Genomic DNA, 25,209 nt, shown 5'->3' on the forward strand with positions numbered 1-25,209 from the left:
CTGAAGAGTCTGACAGGCTGTGTGAGGGAAGGAGGAATGTTTGCAAAAATATAAATAATGCAGAAAACAACAGGAGGCTGTGGTTTCTAGTGGTACTTTTTGTTGACAACCAAAGAAGTCTGAATATTGGGGTGGGAGTTTTGTTTAAACAGAAAAAAAAAAAATACCGAAGAAACAGTAGCTGTGAAATTTTAAAAAGACACATAAGACACTTTTATTTCTAAACTGCTCTCATCCCACTCAGTCAAAAAAGACTGAATTGCTACCATTTGAGTTGGATGAATGGTCTAGACCACACTGTTCCCCCAGTCCCTTGCCACTTGCAGCTCATCTGTAACTACAAGCCTGAAGCCCAGACACCTTCTTCATGTTGCCCTGCATCTATGAGTGAGAGCTCACAGCTCAGAGCTTCAATTAAGACTGTGAAGCAATTATAACCTGTCAATTAAACTGCCTCATGCAGTCCTTTTTAATTGGGAAAGATGCAGTTCTGTCCTCAGTGCAGGGCAGGAGTGCACAGTGGGCCTGGTTCCCACCTGGATACATTGGCTGCCTCTTAGTTGCATGCTGGGATAAAACCTGGCTGTGCAACCACCCACACCCATTCAGCTTCCCTTGAAAAGGGAACCACAGCACTGACAAGAAGGGAAGAAAGAGATCATCACCACAATTGTCCACGGTAACATCCCTAGAGGAAAAGGGAGAAGAAGGGAGAACTGAAGCAGTGACTACCCAGTCATCATTATTGTTAATATAGTCAGCATCATCTTCATCTCAAGAAGTGAGCCTCTCTTCTCCCAGCAGCTGTGAGAGAACTGAGAGGTTGCTGAATCAACAGCATGATCGAAGTGCAACCATTAGCAACCTTCCTTCTGCCTTCAAGGTCTGAAGAGGACTTAGTCTGAGCTCTGACCTCCACAATGCAGCCAGGCACTGACTGCACTGGGGCTCCTCATGGAACACAAGCATTTCAGCAAAACATCAAAACACAGACTTACACTTTTGAGGTGGACAAAGTCCAACACAACTCCAAACATCAGTAGGTTGCAACTATGTCAGTCTCTTCTAATTGTGAATATTTTTTCTAGTCAAAGCTAGACCAACTCCAGCTTAATAAGCAACCCCAAGGCATTTGCATCATTTACATGCAGAACTTCCAAAAGCACAGCATGTTTTTGAAAGCTCAATATTTAATGCCTTCCTCCAGAGCAACATCCTCCCATGCACAGCAGAGACTGTGGTAGTAACATCTGGGCTATTTCCATGGGCCAAGATGACAACACACACAAAACCAGCACAAGAACTGCAAAGTGCTCATCTCCCATGACAGCCCCAATATAAATTGTTCATTCATATCTCCTGAATACAAGACTCTGCAAGCTGCCATCTGCCTACCAGGACAGCCTGTGTATCTGTACAGAATGGAGGTAAATTAAGACAACAACCCGAATAGAAAAGAAAAAATTACTTTCTTTTTTTTTTTTTTTTTTTTTGTCTAGGACATAATCTTTCATTTCCTCAAACCTGAGAAATATCATGCCAAGTCAGACCTCCACCAGTCAGTGGAGCATAGGAGGCATTGCATTCAGATGTACTTTCTAAGGAACATTTCAGATCACAGTTAAAATTATGTATTGTGCAGATGGATTAAGAACTAGACCCCATTTCCTCTTTTATTCCATGTTATGTACTTTTCTCTTGACTGCTGCTGTTTAGGCATCTTATTTTCCTCCCCTTCTCCCCATTTTTGTTCACCTTTTATTATTTCAATAAGCACAAAGATAAACAGAAAGAAGCTGATGCAGTGCTGGGAGTTGGGTCTGACTGACTCTTTCACATGGTGCATCTGGAGCTGCAGACTCCACCCTTTGTCTGATTTATTTTAAAAGCCTGCTGTGTCCATTAATGGAAAATTGGACCCTGTTCAGGCTGTGATGGTGTCCATGGACAGGAAAATGGAAAGTTTCAGATTAAAGCTGCAGGAGACCAGGAAGAAAAATATCTGGAGAATTTAATTGATGGTGGCAGCACAATAATTGCAGACAGATATTAAAGAAATGGCAGTCTGTGACCCAAAGCAGATCCTTGGGTCACAAGGAAGGGAGCACGAACGTCTGCAAGGCCACAGGGCTATGGAATTAAAATATTCCTCACCAGCAGGAAGTTCAAACATTTAGCAAAACTGAACACATAGGATAGAACCAGTATCACATTTGCTAACCATCCAAGTTGTTCACCTTTTAAAGATGTGAGACATATCTGACGACACCCATCTGATTTGAGAAAGTGGTAGGAATCTCGAAGACGTCATTCTACAGTGTCAGTAGAATAAAGAGCTTAGAGAAGTCACCTTTACTGAAAACCTGATCAGACATTGGGGAAGCCCATCAAGGCACATGGAAAACAATCTACACCTGGGTTGCTGCTGTCCATGGAGCAGAAGACAGTGAATCAGTGAAGAGGCTTTTCAAATCCCAACCAAGCTTAGAGCCTAGCAATGGGATTCCTAGGGGGAAAAATAAATACATTAAAATCTGTAAAACCAAGCAAAATTGCAGCTTTTAAACCCAGTGATTGATAATAACAATACTGTCCTCGTATGCTGTTTTTTCTTTTTTTGCAGTTAACAGTGTAGCTATAAAGTAAAACTATCACTGTAATTATGGCTACTTATATAAAACTACCATAGAATACAGGAGAAGGTGAAACCAGTATGATGAAATGGAAACTTAATGCATTTTACAACCATCCCCACACCCCCCCACACCCCCCCAAAAAAACAAAACCTTAAAGAATGCTCTAGCTGAAATCTCATGCCATGGTCTTGCTTTATTGTTTGTTTTTAAACTGTTACATGGAAAATGATGATAGAATTCTATAGCAGGAACATATTTTTGGAGTGGTCAAAAATACTTTGGGCTACTTGGTACCTTCCTATTAAGGCAAGACAGCCAAATCTCCAGCCCATGAAAGAATTTGTCATGAAGTGAGTTCATGAAGTCTCTCAGAGAGACCAATATGGTTAAGAGCATGTTCCATTCTCTCCTTTCCCTAAAAAACACAAACACTTGCAAAACCCTTCCAGTCTTTACTTTTGGATGAAATGATTGCAAGGACTGGGAGGTGGTGCAACATAATATTCCCTTGTTTTCCTCCTGCTAGCTGAAGTCACAGCCTAAGACATTCCCATCAGCACAGCCATCTGTTTACAGGAGCTGTATCTAGCCTGAAGCCCATACAAAGGGAAGAGAGGAACATGATTGACACAGAAGATTTCATTTGCATCAGTTTAAAAGATCTGGCTTATTAGCTCACGGTGCAGAACATGGTACTAGACCCAAGTTATCTTTAGTCTAAAAACTCTCCCTGATTTCCCACGATCTGTTGGAGCCCCACATGCTCCAACAGCAAGAGGTTACACAGCCATCTCAGCTGTTTTCCACTGCATATACTTCTTTAAAACTGACTTTCTACAGTTTCAAAGAGGGGTTTGAACCAGAATGGTGCCTTTGTGGCATGTTTTCAGAAACAAGAAGAGTAAAAAACGTGAGAGGGATTTTGAAGGGCAAGGAGAAGTTATTCTATAGCTTTTACACTTATTCTATAGCAGGAGTTTAAGGGCTCCTCTGTCAAAATTTTCAGTGGTGCTGCCTTTGCAATTCAGCATTTGCACTGGTGAGCTATGCTGCTTCTCTCCAAACGTTTCTGAATCACAGAGGGTTTGTTTTATAGGTTTGTTTATTTGTTTTAACCCAAAAGAAAACACTATAGTTGAGTTTTTTCCATCTGAGAGACTGTGGTAAGCAACTTACCCATACAGACAGCTATTCACAACAGGAGCCATTCAATTCTTTGCTCAGCAATTTTAATATTCCCCTTTGAATACAGCTGAACCACATGAAATTCTGTTGTGTAAGGCTCTCCTTCAAAGTAGAGATTTATTTTCTTTGGTAACAGCTCATCAAGTCTTGAGGCTACAACCATCTGTGTTAATCTCTGCACAGTCTGTTCTTATTCATCATCAATAATAAGACCAAGGAGCACCCATGCTGAAGACAATATGAACAGACAACTATAATAAAGAAATAAAAGCTGCCTTGCTGAAATTTTTAGCTTCTGTGTCTATCCTACATCATAATTCTTTGACCATAACTGGAGACACCAAATGAGGGAAAACAATTAATTTCACCCAAAAGGAACATAATGTTTGAAAGAAAGTTCAACTGTGTTTTCTGAGTGGCCATTATGGGAGTGATTTGCAGATCTCAGGCTTTGGCAGGGGGACAACCGGCAGCTGAGAAGAACTTGGAGGCTGTTTGCTTCTGCCTGCTAAAATGTATTGTCTCTTACATTACAGCAATGGGGATGTTCTCTACTAACTGCTGAAGCTTCCTGCACAAGTAGATCGGGTCGTTCAAATGCTGCAGGTGAGATCCAGGGCAATGCCTGCAGAGTCACATAACAGCATTACCTCCAGCTTGATCTCCACTGACACTGAAATGGGGTTGTCACTTCTGTCGTTCAGCTTAAATGGAAAAACTCACCATAAGAGCTGATCATGCTGAGCATCCTCTGCAACATGCTGATAATCTTTTTCCTGGCATTGGACTGCCCACAGGGTTGCAGATTATGGGCATAAAGGGTCTCAATTAAAATTTCTTCTGCCTGCCCAAACCTGAAAGAAGTTAATTTTTTAACTTGTGAACTTGTGATGGTAACTGGCACAGAGACCTCTTCCCCGACAAGGCAAAGAACAGACCAGTTTCTAGGTGATCAGTAAAGGAGAAGTGACTCCTTAAGAGATGTTTTCCATGTTTGAGGCCAAACACATCCCTTGGTGTCCCAGAAGATATGTGACAGAGAAACAGAAACCTTTTGGTTTCTGTCTCTAGCCAGGGCTAGAGGGGATGATTACCCAGACTAGCTTGGTCTCCACAGCTTTCAAAGGAAGATTCAAGAAATATTTGCCTTCAGGTGTTTCCCATCCCAGTCAATGAATGCTTTCTGCTTTTGCAATGTGACTGCTAATTACAGCCACACAGTCCTTACAGTGGACATCTGCAAATCTCCAAAACCTTTCTGCTTAATGACTGAAACACAGTCCTTTTAGCAGAAACTCCAACCCTCTTGTTAGTCTAACTGCTGTCAGTGATACTTCTTCTGTGCTTATGCATGGCAAACAGCATTCCTAGCTCTCCACTTTTCCTTTCCATCTTCATTGCCTAATGACCCAGTTTCAATCTGAATAACCATTTCCTCCAAACAACATCAACCCTTCTCCTTATCAGTTTCAAAAGGGTTATGCTGGTTGTTTTATTCAGCCAGCTTGCTCCAGGCAGGTGCTGTTCTTACACAGTATCACAAGGCACTCGTTGCCTGCAACTACAGCATAAACAAACTTGTTGGTGCACCAGCTTTCCCCAGCGGCAGTGGTACAGAAATCTGAAGTTTAAGCGTAAACAGGGATCAAACTCCTACAGGAAAATGGGCCTGGCCTTTGATTCCCAAGATGTACTGGCCCTCAAGTACTTGAACCAGCATGAATCCTAGGGTAGAGCAACCACTTCTTCACCAGCTTCACCTGTGAATGTGTAAGTTTTCCTCCCTGTCAAACTGATGTTTGTCAGGAGTCACGAAAGGTACAGGACTGCTGATGGCAAACAGGAAGCAGAAAAGCTCAAGCAGTCACAGGGTCTCCCACAGTCACATCTGTGAGCGCAGCTATGGGATTTCACCCATTGCCTGGCAGGGGCGCAAAGAGAGAGACAGCCATTTCACAATATTCTTCTATATACAGCCTTCTCTATATGGGCAGCAAGTTCACAGCTGAACAAGTCCAGAGCTATCTGTTTTCAAAGCGTAATGACAGAACAAAAGACAAAATTTACTAATCATGCTCCCAGTGTGGCTTTCAAAGGAGTTTTGTGTACCATCAAATCAAGAACTTAACATGCTGGCTGACTACTCCCACCTACTGTGGAAGCCAAGGCAATTATTAAAAGGTAGAAGAGCAGTGTGACTCCTTCCCATTAGAGATACTCCCCATCCTGGTGATCCAGAAGAGAGTGCAACTTTTTTTTCCAGCATTATTACAAAAACCAGTCCATTTTCTAGAAGAAATCAAGGCTTACACAATGACACTTTAGTTTAAAAAAGGGTTAAGCTTCCCAAACCAGGCAAATAATATGGAAATAGTTACACAACCTTCATAGGCTCCTCTAATTCCTTTTTGGGACTAAACAGACTTGCATTTGTAATACACCCTAGTTTAAAAGAAGCAAAACAAGCCCACAAAGAAAAGCTGAAGCCCCCACCCCCCCCAAACCTATGAATAAGAAACACATTTTCAGAAGCAGAATCTCATCCTATTTTATCTACTTGTACAAAAGTATGTCAGTCTCAATTTTTTTTAGTCCTGCCCCCAGTCTCCTTCCCCTCACCCACACCTTCTTTTCAAACCAAATGAGCCTGTCCCTGTGTCTATCCTCTGGAACAGGATTAAAGTTTCACACTGAGCCTGTTGCCGGGTTCACAATAGCAGATGATCTGTTTGAAAGCTGTTCATTCAGCTCTGGGCAAGGCAAATTTGCCATGAGTTTTCTTCAACCCATCATCTCCTTTAGCTTACAGGAGCTGGAGGAAACCTTTCCTCAGCTCTCAGCACAGCTCCCAGCAACTAACTTTTCTACAATACTTAATAAAGCATCCTTTTCAAAGCATGTGCTATGTTGACATCGCATTTCTTGAATTCTTTAGATCTTCTTGTTTGAGGGTGGGAAATGAACATATATATATACACACACTCATCCACCAACTCAGACACAGGTTTTACAAAGAGTAATGGTAAATCACAGTTCTATCCCTTACCAAATATTTTAACAGGTCCAGAGCTTCTTTAAAAAATAATTTTAAAGGTTTCTCTATTGCTTTTTGCTAAGATCACTTGCTCTGCAGATTTTCAGCTCCTATTGAAAGACTGGCATAGATTCTCTGCCAACACAACAATAAGCAACAAAAGATTCACTTCAGTGTTAAATATCAGGGTCATTTAATTAATTTAATAACATTTTCTGCTGGAAGTTATGTTACAGCTGCCGGATCCAGATTGTTTCAAAACAGAATCCTTGTGGCCTGCATTTTTGTAATCCACTTGTAGTCCATATCCAGCAGCTTTACTCTTCAAGTCTTCTTTTGATGGCACTTGGCTTTAAGCAGATGCTCTCTATGATGAAGGCCAGCCACATGCATGAGTCATGCCACTGCAGTGGATAACACAAGCCTTGTTCCAATTAGTTTTTAAGAAAAAAAAAAAAAGACACTTGGAAAATAGGTGTAAGCAAGGTAGGATCTAAAAGGTATGACATGATTCAGGACCATCTCTGTCAGTGACTTGATCAAAACCAGTAGATGTGAAAAGGGCATGATGGGACAGCCTCTAGCATCTGCTGCCTTTTAGAAAGACTAGCAAGCACACTCCATTTTTTTCTCTCTAGTCTCATGTGTTGACAACCCAAGAACAGTAAATTCCTTAAATTCTGGATACTGATAAATGTGGAGTGTTTTGTATCAGCTGAGCTACAGACCCACCACTTTGCATTCAGGCATTTAATCGGTCTCATTGCTTCTCTGCAACCTAAAGGAACTCCTCCTTCCTCAGAGCTGTGTGTTCGGCACTTTGTGTTTTTGACTGACTCAAAAAAGGTCAATTAGATATAAATGGTCCAACCTTGCATATTCCTGCTTCAAATTACTTAACATAACTGTTCGTGAGTCTTGCAAGAGCCATTTTAAGCTTGAACTTCTGAGGTTTCCTGCTTTGAAGATCACTTTAACAACCCTGAAGTGTATTCTTTATTATGCAGCATCCCTCCTTCTGTGGCAGAGCTGAATGAAAGACCAGGGCACTGCTTTTTCAGGAAATCACCAGGTTTGCTCTACTCCCATCCCCTCCAGTCCCCAACCTCTGCAAGCAGCCAGTAGTGCCTGCCCTGCCCACATTTCTCCTCTGCTGCCATTGCCTGTTCACCCAGGGCTGTGAGGACCAGGGAGCCCAACCAGCTCTGTGTCTCTGCTCCCTTGGATGCCACTGGTGGGAACATTCACCTTCCCAAGGGCAGTGATGGAGAGCCAGGGTCATCTTGGTGCCCTCCCAGAGCTGACCTTTAGGTTTGTATGACCTGCTCTGCACTGGCAGCTGAGATGCCATCTCGGGGCTTTGCAACTGCTGGTCACCAGTTCCTGGCTGGCATTCCCAACCCAGCACACACGTGTTGAGAAAGGCACCGCTTGTTCCAACAGCCAGAAGTCCCCCAAGGGCTCTCTCCCCACCACCGCTTGCCCCACCACAGGGCTGACCCTTTGACATGTCACTGTGAGCAGTGCTGAACTCACCCTTGGCTCACAGGACTCTCCCAGAGGCAGATGCCACACTGGAACCTGGTTGTGCTGCCCCCTCTGCCACAGCCTGAGCAAGAAGGATGCCAAGCCGTGCCTTCAACACCTAAAGACAACTCCCAATATACAAAGATGGATTTTGAAGGCCACTGAGCTCTATTTCCACCCTAATCTGAGTTTTCAGCAAGACTGATGAGCCTCATGCTGCTCTGCAGAGGTCACTCTCACCTGAAGCAGGTGGGGTTGGTTCAGAGGGTGCTGAACCAGTCGTGTTTGACAGAGGAGCCCAACTCCACGGTTAACTGTGGTTCTTTGATTTGCTTATGTAGCAATCAGTTTAAACCTGCACTTTTTACTTACCTCAAGCAGAGTCTCAGAAATGCAAACATGCTGCACTAAAGCACAAAAAAATGCAAGCAGAAGTTAAGCAGTTCAGTGTTGTTTAACATGTGTGAGTTAAATAAAAAGGCAGTTGGCTCACTGTGCATGAGGATACTAATGCAGTATCTGCAGGCAGTGAATTCCCCCAGAGCCCAGACAACAGAAATACTTGTTGCAGCCAAACAAGCTTCCTGCAGCCATGCCAAGATGCCCTCTGATCAAAGTGCTATTGCAACCCTGGCTGCTGGTTTGGCCTCTGCCTTTCCACTGAGACCACCGGCAAGAAAGCAAATGGGTGTTCTGCACATTGCTATGAACAGCACAGACAAGATAGAGGAAGGAAAAAAAAAAAACCAGACTGCAGCCTACCCTTGAAAGTTATGCAAGAAGAGAGGTACAAGATGAGCTTTTCCCACAGCAAGGGTTCCAGCTCCGATTGCAAAACCCCAGCAATCACGCAGGGACTCTTCCATGAGGTCTCCTAGGGTCACTATTCACTTCAAAGTCAGCAGAAAGGTGGCACAGCAAGGATCCTACTGCATTGCCACAACTGGCTGGCAGAGAGAATTGCCTGGGGAAAGCCAGAATACTGCAGCCATCACTCCAAGCACTGTCTGAATTTACAGACTGGAATGCCATGAGGACCCATGGCTGGCTGTGTCATGGCTCACTGGGTGTACAAGCCCAACTGCCCATGTGGCTCATGCTGGTTTCAGGACTAGTGCTCAAGCTCAAGCATTTATTTTTTCATGCTTGTCCCTCTCTTCCCCCTTTATTCTCAAACCTGAGTTTTACCACCTGGCAAAAAAACGGCTGTCCTAGGGTGACGGTATGGTGCTTGTATCCCCAATCGTGTTCTGTTTATGCTTGATATTATGTTCTGTACCTTTCAAGACTGACTCTGAAAAGTGAAGGTTTGTTTTGTCTTGTTATCAGCTGGCTCATCTTCCCCCATGGTCTGTGTCTAGGAGAGGCTAGGCTTGCTTGCCTGCTGGCTTGCTTGCTTTGCCCTTGCTTTTGCTTATTAGTTAGTTTAGCTAGGCAGTCCAATTTTTACCCTGGATTGTTTTTTTTTCTTTCCCTTTCCTGAATACCATTCAAACCTGCTCAGCACTGGGACCTGGGAAACACCAAGAAACACCAAGAGTTTGCACTTTGTGGCCTGCAGTAGCCATCCCCAGCACCGGAGACCAATAACAGAGTGACCACTCCCAGGAGAGACTTTCTGAATTTGTCATCTCTTCAGAGCAGTGAAAGAGTTTTGTCACCTGGTGTTGTGGTGTAAACAGGGTTTTTTTCCACTTCTCTCCCAGGAAATTCTTCCCAAACCAGGTGGGGGAGGGGCCGTGGGGGGTTTGCTTTGGGGGCTCCTTCCAGAGATTTTCTCCCAAATTTGCCCTAAACTAGGACAATGGCTCACGCCAAACTCAAGCCAGAGTGAGACCCAACGTACACAGACAACACACCCACATGAAGAGATCTTTTGTGATAGACTGAGATAAGCTTAGGTACAATATTGACCAGAGCACTTCTCTCATAAGCTTCTCTTTGCAGCAACTTTTTTTTCTGAAAACCAACTAATCTCTTTCTAAAATTCTCTAGTCATAGAAACTGACTGCAAACATTTGTAAAATTTACCTTCTTTGTTAACCTATGGTGTTTTATTTGAAATTAAAATGTAGCCATATTTTCAAGCCCATCTGGTTGAAATTGTTAGATTGAAGCCTCCGGTAACTGTAACTCTGTAGAAACCACTTGTCTTGTCTAGACTAGCTAGCCAGTTTGTATCTACAGAGAAATATGCACTTCCTAACACAGCAATCTATTCAAGAAGGATCATCTCTGTGAGGGCAACCCTCTTTCCATTGACCATGAAGGAAACTTGGTCAACTTAGATTAAGGGACTACACTTTACATATCTAACATCAAGTGAGACAAGTCCCTTTCCTCATTGAAGATGTGTTCTCAAGTTCCTTTTACCATGTAGACCTTTCCCACAATATAAACTCATCATTTAATATTACTTTCACATTGATTGCAGGCTCTAATACATCAAGACTAATTTCTAACAGCCATTAAGCAACCAGAAGTGAAATTACTTTAAGAACCCTCAAGATTAATTTCCTTTCCATTCATTCAAGGTTCATGTTCTTTGTTTCCTCTTGCAATAATTTAAGAGACAAACCACTGCTGGGAACAGTACGTGTTCCTCCACCCCCTCCAGCTGACAAAAATTGGCAGAGTTCAAGAGAAATCTCAGCGAATGGGAGAGAAAAAAATTCACAAAGAGAATCACTACAGATATTGAGATTTATTGCTGATTTTCCCTTTCTGAAAGACTGTCAAACCGCCACAGTTCCAGAAGGGGATTATGTCCACAAGCCCTTTGGCCTCAGTCCCTGTGCCAGTTCAGACAACATGACTAGAGATCTGTGTGTGGCAGCTTGCTGCTTACAGAACAGTTGGAGGCAAAATCCATCCTTCCAGATCCTGAATTTATACATTGTTTGGTATGACCTGCTGTCTGCTTCAAACAAAAAAAAAAAAAAAGAACACCGGGGGCATCCCGTGGGGAATGCTGCTTTTCCTGAGTTTAGCTCCCTGTGTAAGAAGCTGCTACTGAGTGGTGCTCACACAGAGCCATCAGCATGATACAGTGCAGTTTTTTATTTACCACATCACTCTGATATAGTTGGTCTTGTGCTTTGAGGCAAAGGCTCGTTACCATCTTTGCCAACTATGCTGCTCCCTTACCAGCACTAACCAGCACTATTAATAGCATAGGTTCTTTTCTTAATTAAAAAAAAAAAAAAAAAAAAAAAAAAAAAAAAAAAAAAAAGATCCCTTTCCTCATGTTTGGTTGCACTTCTTCATTCCTGCTGCTGCTTTTTTTCATGATAGTGTCTCTAGGCTGCAAGTCAGCTCTTTTCCAGCTGGTGAGATCTGGTTCCTCTTTATGTGCCTGTCCTTTCAGTGTAAACAAGCAATGCTTCTCCAACTCCACCGATCACAAGGCTGTAAACAAAGTATATCACAAATTTAGCATCATGTAAGTCTTTCTACTTGATACAAAAAACATCTAAACATATTCCAACCTAGAGACAGTAACCCAGGTGATTTTTTTCCTTTGCCTTGCTAAGAAAATGCTGAAACCCAAAATATCTTATTTAAATGATCTCATCAGAAACTACCTTTCCTGTGGTTTTGGGCTGGTGCTATTCAGTCAAAATGCAAAGACAGGAATCTAAATGGAGAAGGTTGCCCCTAGTTACAAGAATAGCTGCACACCCCTACACCTGCAAGAATAGGGAAGGAAGGAAAGAGAGTTTGAACCTTATTAGCACATTGCTTCCCTCTTGCAACTTCTGTTTGTGTTCTGTCCTGAAAACTTTCCAGTTCACAACATCAGGAGGAGATGTAAAGCCTAGGTTTTGTGGACAAGGTGAAATCTGGGAAAACATTTTCATATTGGGGTGATCCCATTGGCATAGTGAGGCCAGTAGAAATTGCTGTGTTTGCCTCTCTTGGTGAGGTGAAAGGAGCTGCCCCAGCCAAAAAGGCACATGTGCCCAAGAACTTCTTTCCTGTGCTGCTCACAGCACAGCCGTGGCACTAAGGCTGCTCCCCAAGAGTCAGCCTAGGAGCAGGGCTCCAAGTCAGGATGAATGGTTTTACAAAAACCTTCACTTAAATTTGCTATCAACCCACTCAATGCATGCAATAGTTAATAATCCCCAAGTGTCCTCTGTTATCTCTCACAGCTGACAGGAATATGGTAAGATGCCGACTCTTCTCCCCTTTTAGAACAGTGAAAAGCTAAGTGTACTGACCTTTCATCTTAGCCCCATGGCTTAATTAGCTTATGAAACAGAAAAGCTCCTTACTGAACTTTATAAACAAAACAAACTTCTGTTAAGTTCATTTCTAAGAGTACTTTTTTTTTTTTTTTCCTTGGAAAAAAAAAAAAGCATGTAAAGCTGAAGGCTCTTTGGTCTAATAGCATTACATTCACTTAAATCTTAGCTTTGGTGAGCTTTTTTAAAACCACATAATTGCCCTTGTTCCTGAGAGGAAAAAAATATTGTATAACAACAGCACAACATCCTACAATTACACAGTAAAAAGCCCTGGAAAGTAGGTGCTACAGACAGTCTGTGACGTCCACTGGGAAGACAGAATAGCTTTGGTGTGGAATTACCAACAAGGAGCAAAAGACTGCAAGGGCTGCAAGCTTTTCAAAAAGGATCTAAACCACTGAGTCTGGCCACCTGCAGTTGGTAACAACTTCTGAGTGTTTTTTTTCTGGAGAGGGTTAACCCCCATATCTTATTTCAGCTCCAGTTATAAACACTATGCATTTATTCCTTTGGAATCTATGGTTGGATAATATACACTTTGTCCTAAAGGAAAAAAAAACAAAACAAAACACTACATACAGAAGACCTTAGAAATTTTTTCCTGTTTCTATAGTTGTGTTGTTTTCTAAATTTTTAACAGAGATTAAATCTGTCTCTGACATACCATTTCAAAAATGAGACTGGCAATTATGTACAAAAGATAATAAACTGCCCAGCCTTGTTCTGTAAAAAGATGCCTGTACCAGAGCTGTTATTTAATATCATATGTCTTACATCAGAGAAGAAGAATCCCTTTCTGAAGGATTTGAAATCTTGGGATCCACATGCCCATGCAGCCCAAATTACTAGGCAAATGGAAACCACTGTTGTATCTTCAAGATGAAGCAGAGCAAAAAGCACGGCTAAATGCCAGCCCTTGATTTTACCTTCATTTTCCCATGTGGCAAACCCTCCAGCTTCTGTTTATAGTGGGGTGACAGCTAACTGCACTTGCCCATAGTTCAAAAATGAACATATGATATTGTCCATGACCACACTGGAGCAGCACTAAAATCCTCAGTGATTAATGTTCTCATGAGTACTTTGCAGCTGCTATCATCCAACAAACTATTTCCAGAGCTTTGCTGCTAAGTCAAGGCACTGCCAATGCACAAGCACTAACAAAATTAAAATTTAAAAAAAAAAAAAAAAAATTGTTTTCTTTTTTAATTATGACAATCAAAGTGTAACAGTGGTCCAAGGGCTAAAGCAAATTTTCTTTTAAGCATACAGATGTGTTCATAATTTATAGAAGTTTCAGTCCATACAGGGCAGGTGGCATGTGTGCAACTCTATGGGTCCGTGTGCTCACATTAACAAAGGTACACATTAATAAAGGGACACATTTATCTTTAGTGCACATGTCAGTGAATACAGATGTATATCAAAGTCTGCCTCTAGCACACATGTGACAGACCTGCACAAGCACATGCAAAACATGGTGAAGAGCAGCAAGTTAATGGCCTAGACTAGGAGTGCTTTGTAGGTGCTTTGACATTGGTTAAGTCTCTGACATGCACAGGCAGCATGTATTTCCTAGAGCCAAAAAAAAATGCACAACTTACTTCAGTATTTGAGACTACACATACCTAAAATACAGATAGTAATCCATATTAACACATAAGTAAATGGGGCCAGTCTGAATTGGAGATTTGTACTGTGTGGCCACACATTACAAAATCCAGATACAGCTCTGGAAAAAGTTTATCATCATTATTTTTCTCCAGTTTAATTTTATGCATTCACAGTGCACAGTGTGTTAGGGAAACTTGAATGCACCCTCTTGGTTAAAAAGATGCTGTCAGCAAACCTTGACTTCTGTGTTTTACTTCCAGTTCCACCACCAAATTGCAGCATGACTTTGAATGGGTCATTTATTTGCCTATTGGATCCATCTGGCTCACTGTAAAATGTGCTGAGTGAATTGTGGTGAGGCTTAATGTCCAAAATGTCCATGTTCTCCCACAGAGGCAGAAGAAACACTCTTCTGCTGAACTGTACTGCATCCATCATTGCACACCTGGTTCTCCTTACATGCAAAATAATACTGACAGCAATAGAACTTGACACTTAAAAATATTTCCACATGAAGCACTGTGTGAAAATTCATCTTTACTGTTAAATAAAAAGCTCATGTAGGCACTTACCAAGAAATGGTTAGTACATTGGCAGTCATGACAAAGAAGAACGGTGATAAGCTAGCTGTGATAACCTGTTAAATTGAAAAGAAGGAAAAACACTTTGTGAACTTGTGATATCACAAATGAAAACTAAAATATTTTTGCTGAAATTCAATTTCCATGTGTGCAGTCGTATCTTCTTCTTTTAGTTGAAGATAGTACGATAGTCACACATCACAATTCGATTTTGACTCAGACAGAATCCAGGACACAGCAGAGGCAGGGCAGGGAACCAGAGCAGGGAACCTTCTCACATATCCCAGCAGGCCTGGCCTAGAAGCCTGCTGGCTTTTACTTGTTGACAGCAGACTGGGGAGAGCAGTCAGATCCCAGGTTTGGAAAGCCTTATATTTCTGAGGAGAACGAGAACTTGAAATGTGTTTGTAGGTGTATAAAAACAAAACAAAAATTAACAGGGTACAGGGTTAAGAAAAACAACACAACTTCAGTAGGTTTATGTTACAAGTCTCTCATTACCCCCAGGTGTCCTGGGCAGAGAAACTAGAGACAAATGGCTATGCTTTCCAAGTACTGATCCCAGAAACAGCTAGATCCTGATGTACAATGGTTTGTAACAGATCCCTGCCTCAGCAGCTACGGAGCCACCACATCTGCAGCCTGCGTGCAGTTTTGGATGTTTTGCTGCCAGATGGATAATGTAAAATGGAAAGAGTTCAAAGAACAGTGACAGAGTCATTAGATGGGGGGATTGATTTTCAGTCAACAGTTAGGATAAGCAATGCCTGTGGGAAAGGAAGACTTGGTAGTGGTTTACAAAAACTTGGGAAACACAAGCACTGAGGAATGAAAGGAACTATTTAGGTTAATACAAAATTGCCCAAGGAAAAAGATGAAATTAAGAAACAAAACATTTAAACAATTATCAGCTAAGATTTCCTAATCATTGTTTGCCTACTTGACTCCCAGGGGAGACAGCAGAAACTTCATTCTGTAATCTATTACTTGTTAAAGCATTACTACATGTGCAGTGGGGAAGCAAATGCCATTTCAGAGTAGATTCTGTGCACCAGAGCTTGGACTAACAGTGTGTTAGTCAATGCCTGCTACAATTGTTATGGCCACATTTTAAAAGGCAGGCTCTGAATCTGCCTGGAGTGTAATCAGTGCAGGATCACATGCAGGAGTGGCAGGTGAAGAAGAGAAGGTTGTGCATCCTCTCTCCAGTCCCACTCTATGAGTTAGGTGGAGAGGGGACAACAATCTAAATGCAGCAGTGAGACCATGCAATGGCACAGGAGCAAAGGTGTTCAGTGGGGACTACACAAGGAGTGTCTCCTCTGGCCTCTTTGGGGATGTTTTGTACTTTAGGGAGATTCAGGCATGCAGATGGCTTTTTTCTTCCTAGATATTACCATAACTCACCATGACTGTTCTCCATGTGCCTGTAGCCCAGGCCCCTGTCAGAGGAATGAGGCAGGAGATGGACTTGATCCAGACAGGGTAACACAGGACTGCAGGCCCACTCCATCCCTGCCCAGCAACCAGATTGCTGGTACCAACCACAGACACACCTCCTGATACAAACTTCATCTGACTTCAGTGTTTTCACACTGTCAGCCACAGCAGTGTACAGCACAGGCAATGCTGTATAGGTCTAAGCCAACAGAAAAAGTGAGCTCCTACTGCTAGGGAAAATCAAAGATACGTATCTACATCTATTGCCTTGTATCTATATATGTAAGCAAACATACAACTTAACATGTACACCCAAAAGAGACTGACAGAGGACAGAGACAAGTCACAAACAGAGAGTTATGCTTCAAAACTCAAGATCATATTACAACTGTGCACATTCAGTGGCCTGTCTCATTTGCAGCCAGAGAGAGCTGACACCTACTCTAAACAGTGGAAGTTAACTATTCAGGAGCTGAATCTTTCATGCACTTTACCTAAAAACCAGCTGTGAGGCTGAATAGCCATTAGTTCAAAACCAGTGCTCTAAAATAGTTTGCATCTTGTTCTAGAGGGCTGGGATCTCCCCTAACAAAGAGTGCAGCAGATGCACTGACCTACAAAGAGCCATTTCTCATTTACTCTGGTGTGAATGCTTGTGGAATTAACTGTACTGAGCTTATTTTAGGTTAATGCTAAATTATTACATAAAAATATACAATACTTATTACCGACCATGTAAACAGAAACTAACAAAGGATGGCAGCTGTGGTACGCACAGAGCGTTCTTTTCCTTAAGCTCACCTCCTCAAAGAAGCTGAAGTGCTGTGTTTGAGAAGTGGTACAAGTTAAAGTTGTGTCACCCACTCCCTTGTTGAGCCCTGTTTATTAGAAACTTGAGAAGAAGCCAAGGGCAGAGAAACAGGCATTCAAGAAACCTCCAAAAACAGGCCCTATCAGAAACAATACACCATTCTACTGTGATCATCCCAAACCTCTGCAAAAATGCAGGCTGTAGCCTTTTGGACTATTATAGCTGAACACTGTTGTATTTTTGAGAAATTATGTAAGAGTCTCTCAGTGCCAAAGACAAACAAAATGTGGGTCGGAAGAGCGCATGAAGTGTGTGTAAGGAAACAAAAAACAAATCACAAACAAACCAAAAGGCAAAGACATTGCTAAAATGTCTACCTTTGATGATTTATCTAAAAGAAGAACACGTTTTAAAATGAAAAACAAGTTTTCAGAGAAGCTAACAATGTAATTTGTTCCAAGGGAAGAACCTAAATCCTAGGGACACAGTAGAGAAGGTAATTTTCCTTTAAGTACATTTCAGTATTATCTGAAGTGTTTTAAGTGCACATTTAGTTTGAAAAAAACCCCACCCACACTGATGTTCTGAATGGCCTTTAAAAAAAAAAAAAAAAAGAAAAACCAACAAAATAAATTCACAACAAGCTAAGTGCAGTAATCTTTCTTTCTTCACTTTAAAGGTCACAGTTGTCCTCCTAGGCATTTAGATACTTTAGTAAAAGGAATGAGCTTTCAAGACAAAAGAAAGCAAGTTAAAGGGCAAACTAAAGTTAATGATTTCCAAATATATTTTGATGCTGAATCTGTGAAACTAAGAGGTGGAAAAGAAAATTATAATTAGCTATAATATGCCTATTTTGAACAAAGCTCCCCAAGATTTTGACATACGGTCACTAATTCTATCAAATTATACAGGCTGGATGGTTGAACACCAACTATTTTGACAAGAGGAACAGTTGCATGGACTCTGCCTACTTTTAAAGGAACTGTGATCAGACAGTATTATGAAAGCTACTTTAAAAACATTCATACCCGGAAATTTTCTTACAAAATTCTGACACAGCTTTCGACAATTAGGAAAAAAATTTAAGCGTAGCATAACTTAACAAAACATTTCCATGTGAGCTGAGATTTTTCCTAAGAAATCATTTCAAACCCTTCCTTGCATGAAAAAACAAAACAAAACAAAACAACTTCCCTTCAAGATTGTTACTTAAAATAAATCAGTCTAAGTTTATTCTGTCATTCCATTGTACTGCAAAAATAAGACCCATTTTAAAGGAACAGTTTATTAACACCTATTTGTCTTGATTCCAGCTATTTCTGTAGTTCAAATCACTGAGTTATTCACAAGTAATTTAAAAAATAACCAAAAATCTTGGCATCTCAAACTGTGCTTTGTACCTCAACCAAAACCAGTTCTAGTTCTTTACAATGTGTATCAGCATTGCAGGAAATAAGTGTATCCTTGTAGTGGATACTTATCTGGGATTAAGTCTGAGGGGAGTGGGCTGATCCCCTCCACACAAGAGATTGGGCCTGAATAGTCAGGCAACAAAACACATAAACACTCCAGTATTCTTCACATAAATACTCTTGTACAAGGGCTGAACAGGAACCAGGAGAAAAAACAAACAGCAACTCAGTCAGTTAGAGATTTCAAACTTATTGGTTACAGGAGATTGCCAAATTCAGGTGCCCACATAAAAGGTGAAAACTTCAGGTGTCCCCATTATTCTGGGAACCAGAGACAGGCTCAGGTGCCATAAAACATTCCACACATTGCTTACATTGCCATTTACATTTAATAAGCTCCTATCACGGATAACACAGCACTCAACCTCGGGATCAAAAGAAATTAATTCAATTCCAGAGCTCTAGAGTTTGCCCCTTACCAGGCTGAATTAGTGGCAACTAGAAAAAGAATGGCATCGTTGAAATGCTGGGTAACAGACTAAGATCCATGACACAGAAATATCCCAATGTGTGGAAGAACCTTTTGCACAGCAGGGATAAATTCAGCACCTAAAATCACATCTGCACAGGAAAAAAGTAGGCATAGGAAAAAATGTGCTCCGATGCGGCCGCTTTTTCTAAATCTGCTTTATTGATTCCTGAGTGGAGGGAGGCACAATTGCCACTAGCTTTAAAGGGTTCCCAAGGAACTTTGACAGACAGACCACTGCACAACTCATTATGTGAATGATTTCCTCCTTTCTCCCTATCACTTTATGGTCAGATATGAAAAAAATTCCAAAGAGAAAGTAAAATTTGTCTCATAAGTGTTGTTTCAAGAAAACAGGACGGGAAATTGAATTTATTTTAGAACAAGAGATTAATTTAGTTTACAGATAACAAAATAAAAAATAAAGTCTGGAGAATTTCTTGCTGTAGACCTTAAGAACAGGTAAGATAACAGCTTCCCTCTTAGATGTTTTTCTTGAACATACAACATCAGAAAACTCTGATAAGTCTGACATGTGGCTTGAAGACAGGAGATGGCATCCTAAGGGGTCCTGGTCCTTGGCAATGCACAAATTTGGATCCTGGGAGATAGAGGAATGTGGAAGTCTGCATTCTTTGCTGCCTTGAGTTCTCCACTGACCAGCTGTGGTTATACCACAGACTCTGGAGTGCCCAATTTCGATCAGTTCAAACCAAACATCACAGGCCAGATAAAAGTGTCATTCTTAACCAAGCTATCATGGATCTCCTTCAGCCCTGACTTCACAATCACTTCAGAGAAAGATTTCAGGCTGCAGAAGCTGGCTGTAGATTTTGAATATTTAGCATTTCTGAGTTGTTCAGGAAGATATTGTTTATATAGCCAAGAACACAGATGAGGACATTTTCAAAATTTAGATTCTGATTTAATCTTTCTATCTGGAATGGAAAGATGGGGATTTAGTCCTGACATAGTCGTGATTTGTTAATATTACCACTCTACTTGTACATTCCATATAAAACTATGTTTTCTCTGAAACTTTTAAACTGCAAAGAAGTTAAATGTCATCGTTTTCACTGTGAACACAGAATACTTTACAAAAGTTTTCTTTAGTTTGTGTACACAGAGCCAATCCTTGTAACTTCACTTCCCCAAACTGCCAAAACTTCTGTCCTTACAAAGACGCGTATTTTTTCCAAAGAGAGTGTTTTGAAACAGCTCATCAAGTTCACTCACTGTTCAAAATAAATCATTCTATTTACCATCGGGGTCATCTTCTCAAAACATCAGGAAAAAGATTCTGATGTACATAACCTTTGTTTTCATTCAACTGTCGGAATTAAAGTAATATCAAACTTTTTATAGACATAATGTTTGTTCTGTCACTCTTCTGCATGGTTTAACCAGCTGCTAAGATAATCATCAAAAATCGCCAGGGAAATGGATCATTGTTAGTGCCACTGAAAACAGGTACATCAAGATAATCCAGTATTACCAAAAAGATAAAAATTACAGCAGGCAAACATCAGTACCAACACATAATTTTTTTTTCTTGAGGTAGAGGCACTGAAATAATTTCACAGATTTCAGAGTTATATCTCTTTTGTATATATGTTTACTTCAGAGTAAGTATATGTTACATGAGCATACAAAATGTTTCCATGCCAGGAATGGAAATATGTCCAAAAAACCCCAAAATCTTCAGAATAGAAAAAAAGAACAACTAACATTTTAATGCCATCCTCTGTATTCATTGATTCACATGAATTTTCTAAGCTTTTAATACAATTTCTCTTTTTTTTACATACATTTTCCATCTCAGGTAGTCTACGAACCATTTCCATCTAGCTCTCCTCTACTTTCCTTCATACAAATTTAAGACAATGAAACATTACCAGATGAGTAAATTCTCTGCACCATAGCAAGAACACTTTCATTCACAGACATCCAGCAGCTACAGAACCAGCTGAATCAGCAGATCAAGGCATTGACTGGGACAGACAAATACATGGAAGAACACTGAGGGACTGGGATCTCCGGTGTCCAAACCCCAACTGAAGTGGTCCAGCATATACTGACAAGTCTTTTTTAAAATAACCCAAACTTGAGAGATTTTTACAGAGCAGGTACTGATTGTGAGGTTTCAAGCTGCAGAAAGTCAGCAATGTTTAAGGAGAGGCAACCAAGGAGCACCTGTAAGCTCACTGATGGTGCAAGGCTGGTAATGTCACTGGAAATCTGCAATGAGTTGGCAGCAAAAACCCCTGCTAAATATGACAAACATGGTACATACCCTCCCTCACAAGAAAGAGGGGATGGGACTAGAACTAATGTCAAGTCTGACTGGATTGCTGGCAATTAGGGCAGGGAAAAAACAAATACAAACAAAGTGTGTAGAAAAAAACCCTATTTTTTTCCTATGGTGATCAAACAAAATAAAGCACTGTTAACAGCTGCAAATACTCTACACAGATGTCCTCCATTGTGAACAGAATTAAGCATCTGAATGAATCCTGCATACAGAAACAGACCAAAATTAAAGTAGCATTTGCTATTTTATTTTATTTTAGATCAGCTTTGGGGATGATCTACTACAGGAAAAAAACTTCCCTGGAAGCTTTCAATTATACTGCTTATTGCAATGACAAAGATTTCCATGAAATCTTTAGAAGCTCAAAGGCTCTTCACAAATCATTTTTACAATACCAAGGTCAATCTCTGGTTAAAAACGATACAGCAAAGTCAGGCAAAATTGCTCCGACCAACTCTCCTTTAAAGTCTCCTCTCCCTAGATATTCATTTAGTTGTATTAATCAATAAAATGAAACAAAGTCTGAGATCTTTCAGCTTTGTTCTCAGGGTCTGTAGTTACCAATCAAAAAGCAAGACAAAATTTGCTGCTTAACATAAGGGCTTCAGGTGATAATGCAGCCCCTGAAGGAGCACTACTAGTAAATCCACTGACAAGGAAGGGTTTCAATCAGCCACACAACTTTTTCCAAGGAAAGGTAATGAAGCTTTAGCCTTGAACCACTAAAATAATGGCTCTTCCCAAAAGAAATAGCAATGCCATGATCCTACCTGAAAAGCTGAGGAGCCCAAACAAGGGAAAGAAACAATTCAAAGTGAAATAGATTGGAGGAAAGGGGAAAGCAAAACAGGCTTCGCTCTCAATTCTGCCCATTAGTTTAACTTGAGCACATCCGCTGTGTTACCCTCAGCCTGACCAAAGTGTAGGCATGCCCTGAGGGATTTCATCCCCTGACAGACTTAACTGGAGACTGTCAGCCTATGAAATCAGCAGACAACACAAGGAGTTCATGCATTACAGCATACTTAGGTGCACATTGCTCATAGGAGGACTCTGCTCCACTCTTCTGAAGAAAGAAAACCCTTTAACCCTTCTCAAATACAAGCTGCTCCTTAAAGGATAACCCAGTGATGCTGGCACCATGGCAACAGTGGCACCATGGCAACGGTGACAGTCAGTACCTTCATGATCCACACAGCTTTGATCCAGCCACACAGAAGTTTTTTCAGCTACTGTAAATTTCTTTGAGAACATTTATTTCGTATTTGCCCAAATGCCTGCACTCATCTCCTTCTCTAAAGCATCTATTTTCTAAAAGGTGGTTTTGGTCACTCTCTTCTGCCCTTTCTTTATATTTTATCTTTCTTTTTTTTATGTTTTTTCTTAGTATTATAAAAGCAATGATGGTAAATTCCAGGGGTGAGGAACACAATTAATTCCATGTATTGTGACTCAAAAGCAGCCAGTGTTTCAACATGACTTAGCAGTCAAACGCCTAATGATAATGACAAAACTTAGTTCTAGTGTAAATGAGTCTATTTGTTTTTCATAGCAATAGATTCTGACAAAGCTTAAAATCACCGACATGTTATGTTTAAAATACAGAACATACTAAAAGCAGAGGGAGAGGGTAGGTCACATGACACACAATCAGCAACCTGCCCTCGAAAATATTTTCACAAGAGCAGGACAAATGCATGCCTCTAGAAAAATCATCAGATATTTTAGGGTGGCTGCTCTTTTTTACATTACAAATGCCTAAACCAATAATCTCTGTACTGCAGACGAGTATTTCTATATATTAGCTTTTTGACTGCTATGAGAAAGTAGATTTCTTAATTAGCCCTAGTCTATATATATAGCTATCTATATATATAGCTAGTATATCTGTAGCTTAGAGAGAAGATAATCCTCTGCTGGTTGGGTACTTATATGCAGTTCCAGTATTTAAAGAATTAGGTATGCATCCTCTACTTTCTATCATATTTATGAAGATTTTTTCAGTGCTGTTTTCTGTAAGTTCTTTTTGTTTCCAGTATTTGATGACCAATACAACCACAATGCTGATCCTGCAAGTGCAAGGTGGGACCAATAGGTGGTTGCATCCTTAAAGCTTCCTTAAAATCATTAAGCATCCTGTCTTACCAGATTAATACATGATCAATGTACAGTCCTTTCAGATTAATATGCTACAGTAACTAGTTTTTAAACCTGAGCATCATATGAATATCAAAAGAACTGTGAACTGCTGTCTAACTTAATCATTAATTAATCATTTTTTGATTCCGTATAAGACAAAAGTGGCCAAACAATTGTGCTTCCACTGGATGCATCTCATCAGCAGTTTGGCTGCAGGAGAAAATGAACCATTAAGCTTTCGTTTCTTGCCTTTGAATCACTTCTAGAGAATCCTCTGCCTTCACCTCTTCGAGGTATGTGGCACCTATCTTGCCGGTCTCAGCCATACCAAGACTAAATATAACTCATAGATGGCCATTTTGAATCCTGGCCTTAATTTTTTTGTCTCTCCAGTGTCACTCTCTTTTTTAAACTTTACAACAGCCACCACAAAGATAGGATGATTATTTTAGGTTGCAGAAACATCTTATAGTGTTAAAGAACAGTAAGGAAAGAAGGATATGTGGATTACAGAGTGTAATTAATAGAACCTATGTAAGAAAACTCTCCTCTTATGAGAAACAGGATATCATGGTCACATTTAGTGATCAATGAGGAACAAGGCAAGACAAGACTCTTCCTTTTCAGCAAGACCTACATCTATCATTGTATAAACATGTATCTATATATGCATTTATATATAAATAGGTACTATATATATATACACACCACAGAAATACATAAACACACATGACTGATGAGATAGGACAGAACTATTACAAGCACATTGTAACTTATTCTGCTTTCCTCAAAAAAAAAAAGTGAGACATTTAAAGAAAATCAAAACTCTTTGCTTCTTGGAAAATACCACATTGGGTTGAAAATTATGGGGGTTGCAGTGATTTCCTTCTGAACATCAACTAGCCACTTCACACTCAGACATAACAATTAGAATTTCTGATGAAAGGCAAAGCCACAAGGAGAATAATTTGCCCTCTACTATTGGAGATAATGGCCAAAACATCCATTTTCCCTTCTAAGACTAAGAGCTTGAGCAGTGACACCAATCTTCAGCCTATAAAGTGGCTATAGTACAGAACCCAATTTTAACAGTACCTCTGCTCATATTTTAAATATTTCTCTTAAATGTGCCCATCTATAATCCAGATACTGTTATTACTTTCAGAGTTCCAGTTCTAAGGACACAAAGGGAAGAGCCTGCACAATTCTTGCAATTGCTGTTCCTAAGTGTGCTTTGCTGATATGGAAACACAATCAATCATGATTCAAACAGGTGTGTGCACATGCTCCAGACTAACAGCATCTGTTCAGGTCAGTTCTGCAAACAAGAGGCACAATCCATACAGCTGAAGCTTTGTCAAGTAAGAACAACAGAAGTCATTTAATGGAGGACACAAGAAGGCTTCTTTATACCAAATAAATTTGATTTTCTTTGAATTTGCTGAGAAGCATTTTGCCCATTATTGCTATTTCACCAAATTTAAGATCCAACACCACCTGTTTCCTGTAGATGCTTCATGCATTATAATGCTTAACTGTACTTTTCCTGTATCTTTTCAGCCTGTCAAAGAGGCTCTTTTGCTTATATGCTGCCTTATTACTGCAAAGGCCTTAAATGGCTCCTGACATTTAGCCTCTCCCTGAAACTTCTAAGTTCAGAAGCTGACAGGGCAATGTGATTCATCATCTTGTTCATATTTTATGAATTATTAAATATTTGTGCAATGGAATGAGCAT

The 25,209-nt window shown here is 40.5% G+C and overlaps 1 protein-coding gene and 1 long non-coding RNA gene across 6 annotated transcripts in view; one reads left to right on the forward strand and one right to left on the reverse strand.

Moving 5' to 3' along the window:
• Positions 1-11,071: 11,071 nt before the first annotated feature.
• TMEM241 (transmembrane protein 241) overlaps positions 11,072-25,209 on the reverse strand; it is a 54,776-nt gene continuing 40,638 nt past the window's right edge. For 2 of the 5 annotated variants that reach the window (XM_053987119.1, XM_053987110.1), the window contains exons 14-15: positions 14,819-14,883; positions 11,072-11,790 (exon numbers count right to left, since the gene is read on the reverse strand). In XM_053987119.1, coding sequence (XP_053843094.1) covers positions 11,730-11,790; positions 14,819-14,883 — 126 coding nt within the window. In that variant the 3' untranslated portion in view covers positions 11,072-11,729. Of the gene's footprint in view, positions 11,791-14,126; positions 14,208-14,236; positions 14,261-14,818; positions 14,884-25,209 lie in introns of those variants that run through there. The other 3 variants (XM_053987101.1, XM_053987093.1, XM_053987126.1) reach the window with 2 other exon arrangements.
• LOC128812630 (uncharacterized) lies at positions 22,546-24,909 on the forward strand. The gene is made up of 3 exons (XR_008438778.1): positions 22,546-22,651; positions 23,628-23,765; positions 24,638-24,909. It is a non-coding gene; the product is annotated as an uncharacterized LOC128812630 (long non-coding RNA).

This window comes from Vidua macroura, chromosome 1 (genome assembly GCF_024509145.1).
Source record: "Vidua macroura isolate BioBank_ID:100142 chromosome 1, ASM2450914v1, whole genome shotgun sequence".
In the NCBI taxonomy this organism is placed as follows: Eukaryota; Metazoa; Chordata; class Aves; order Passeriformes; family Viduidae; genus Vidua; species Vidua macroura.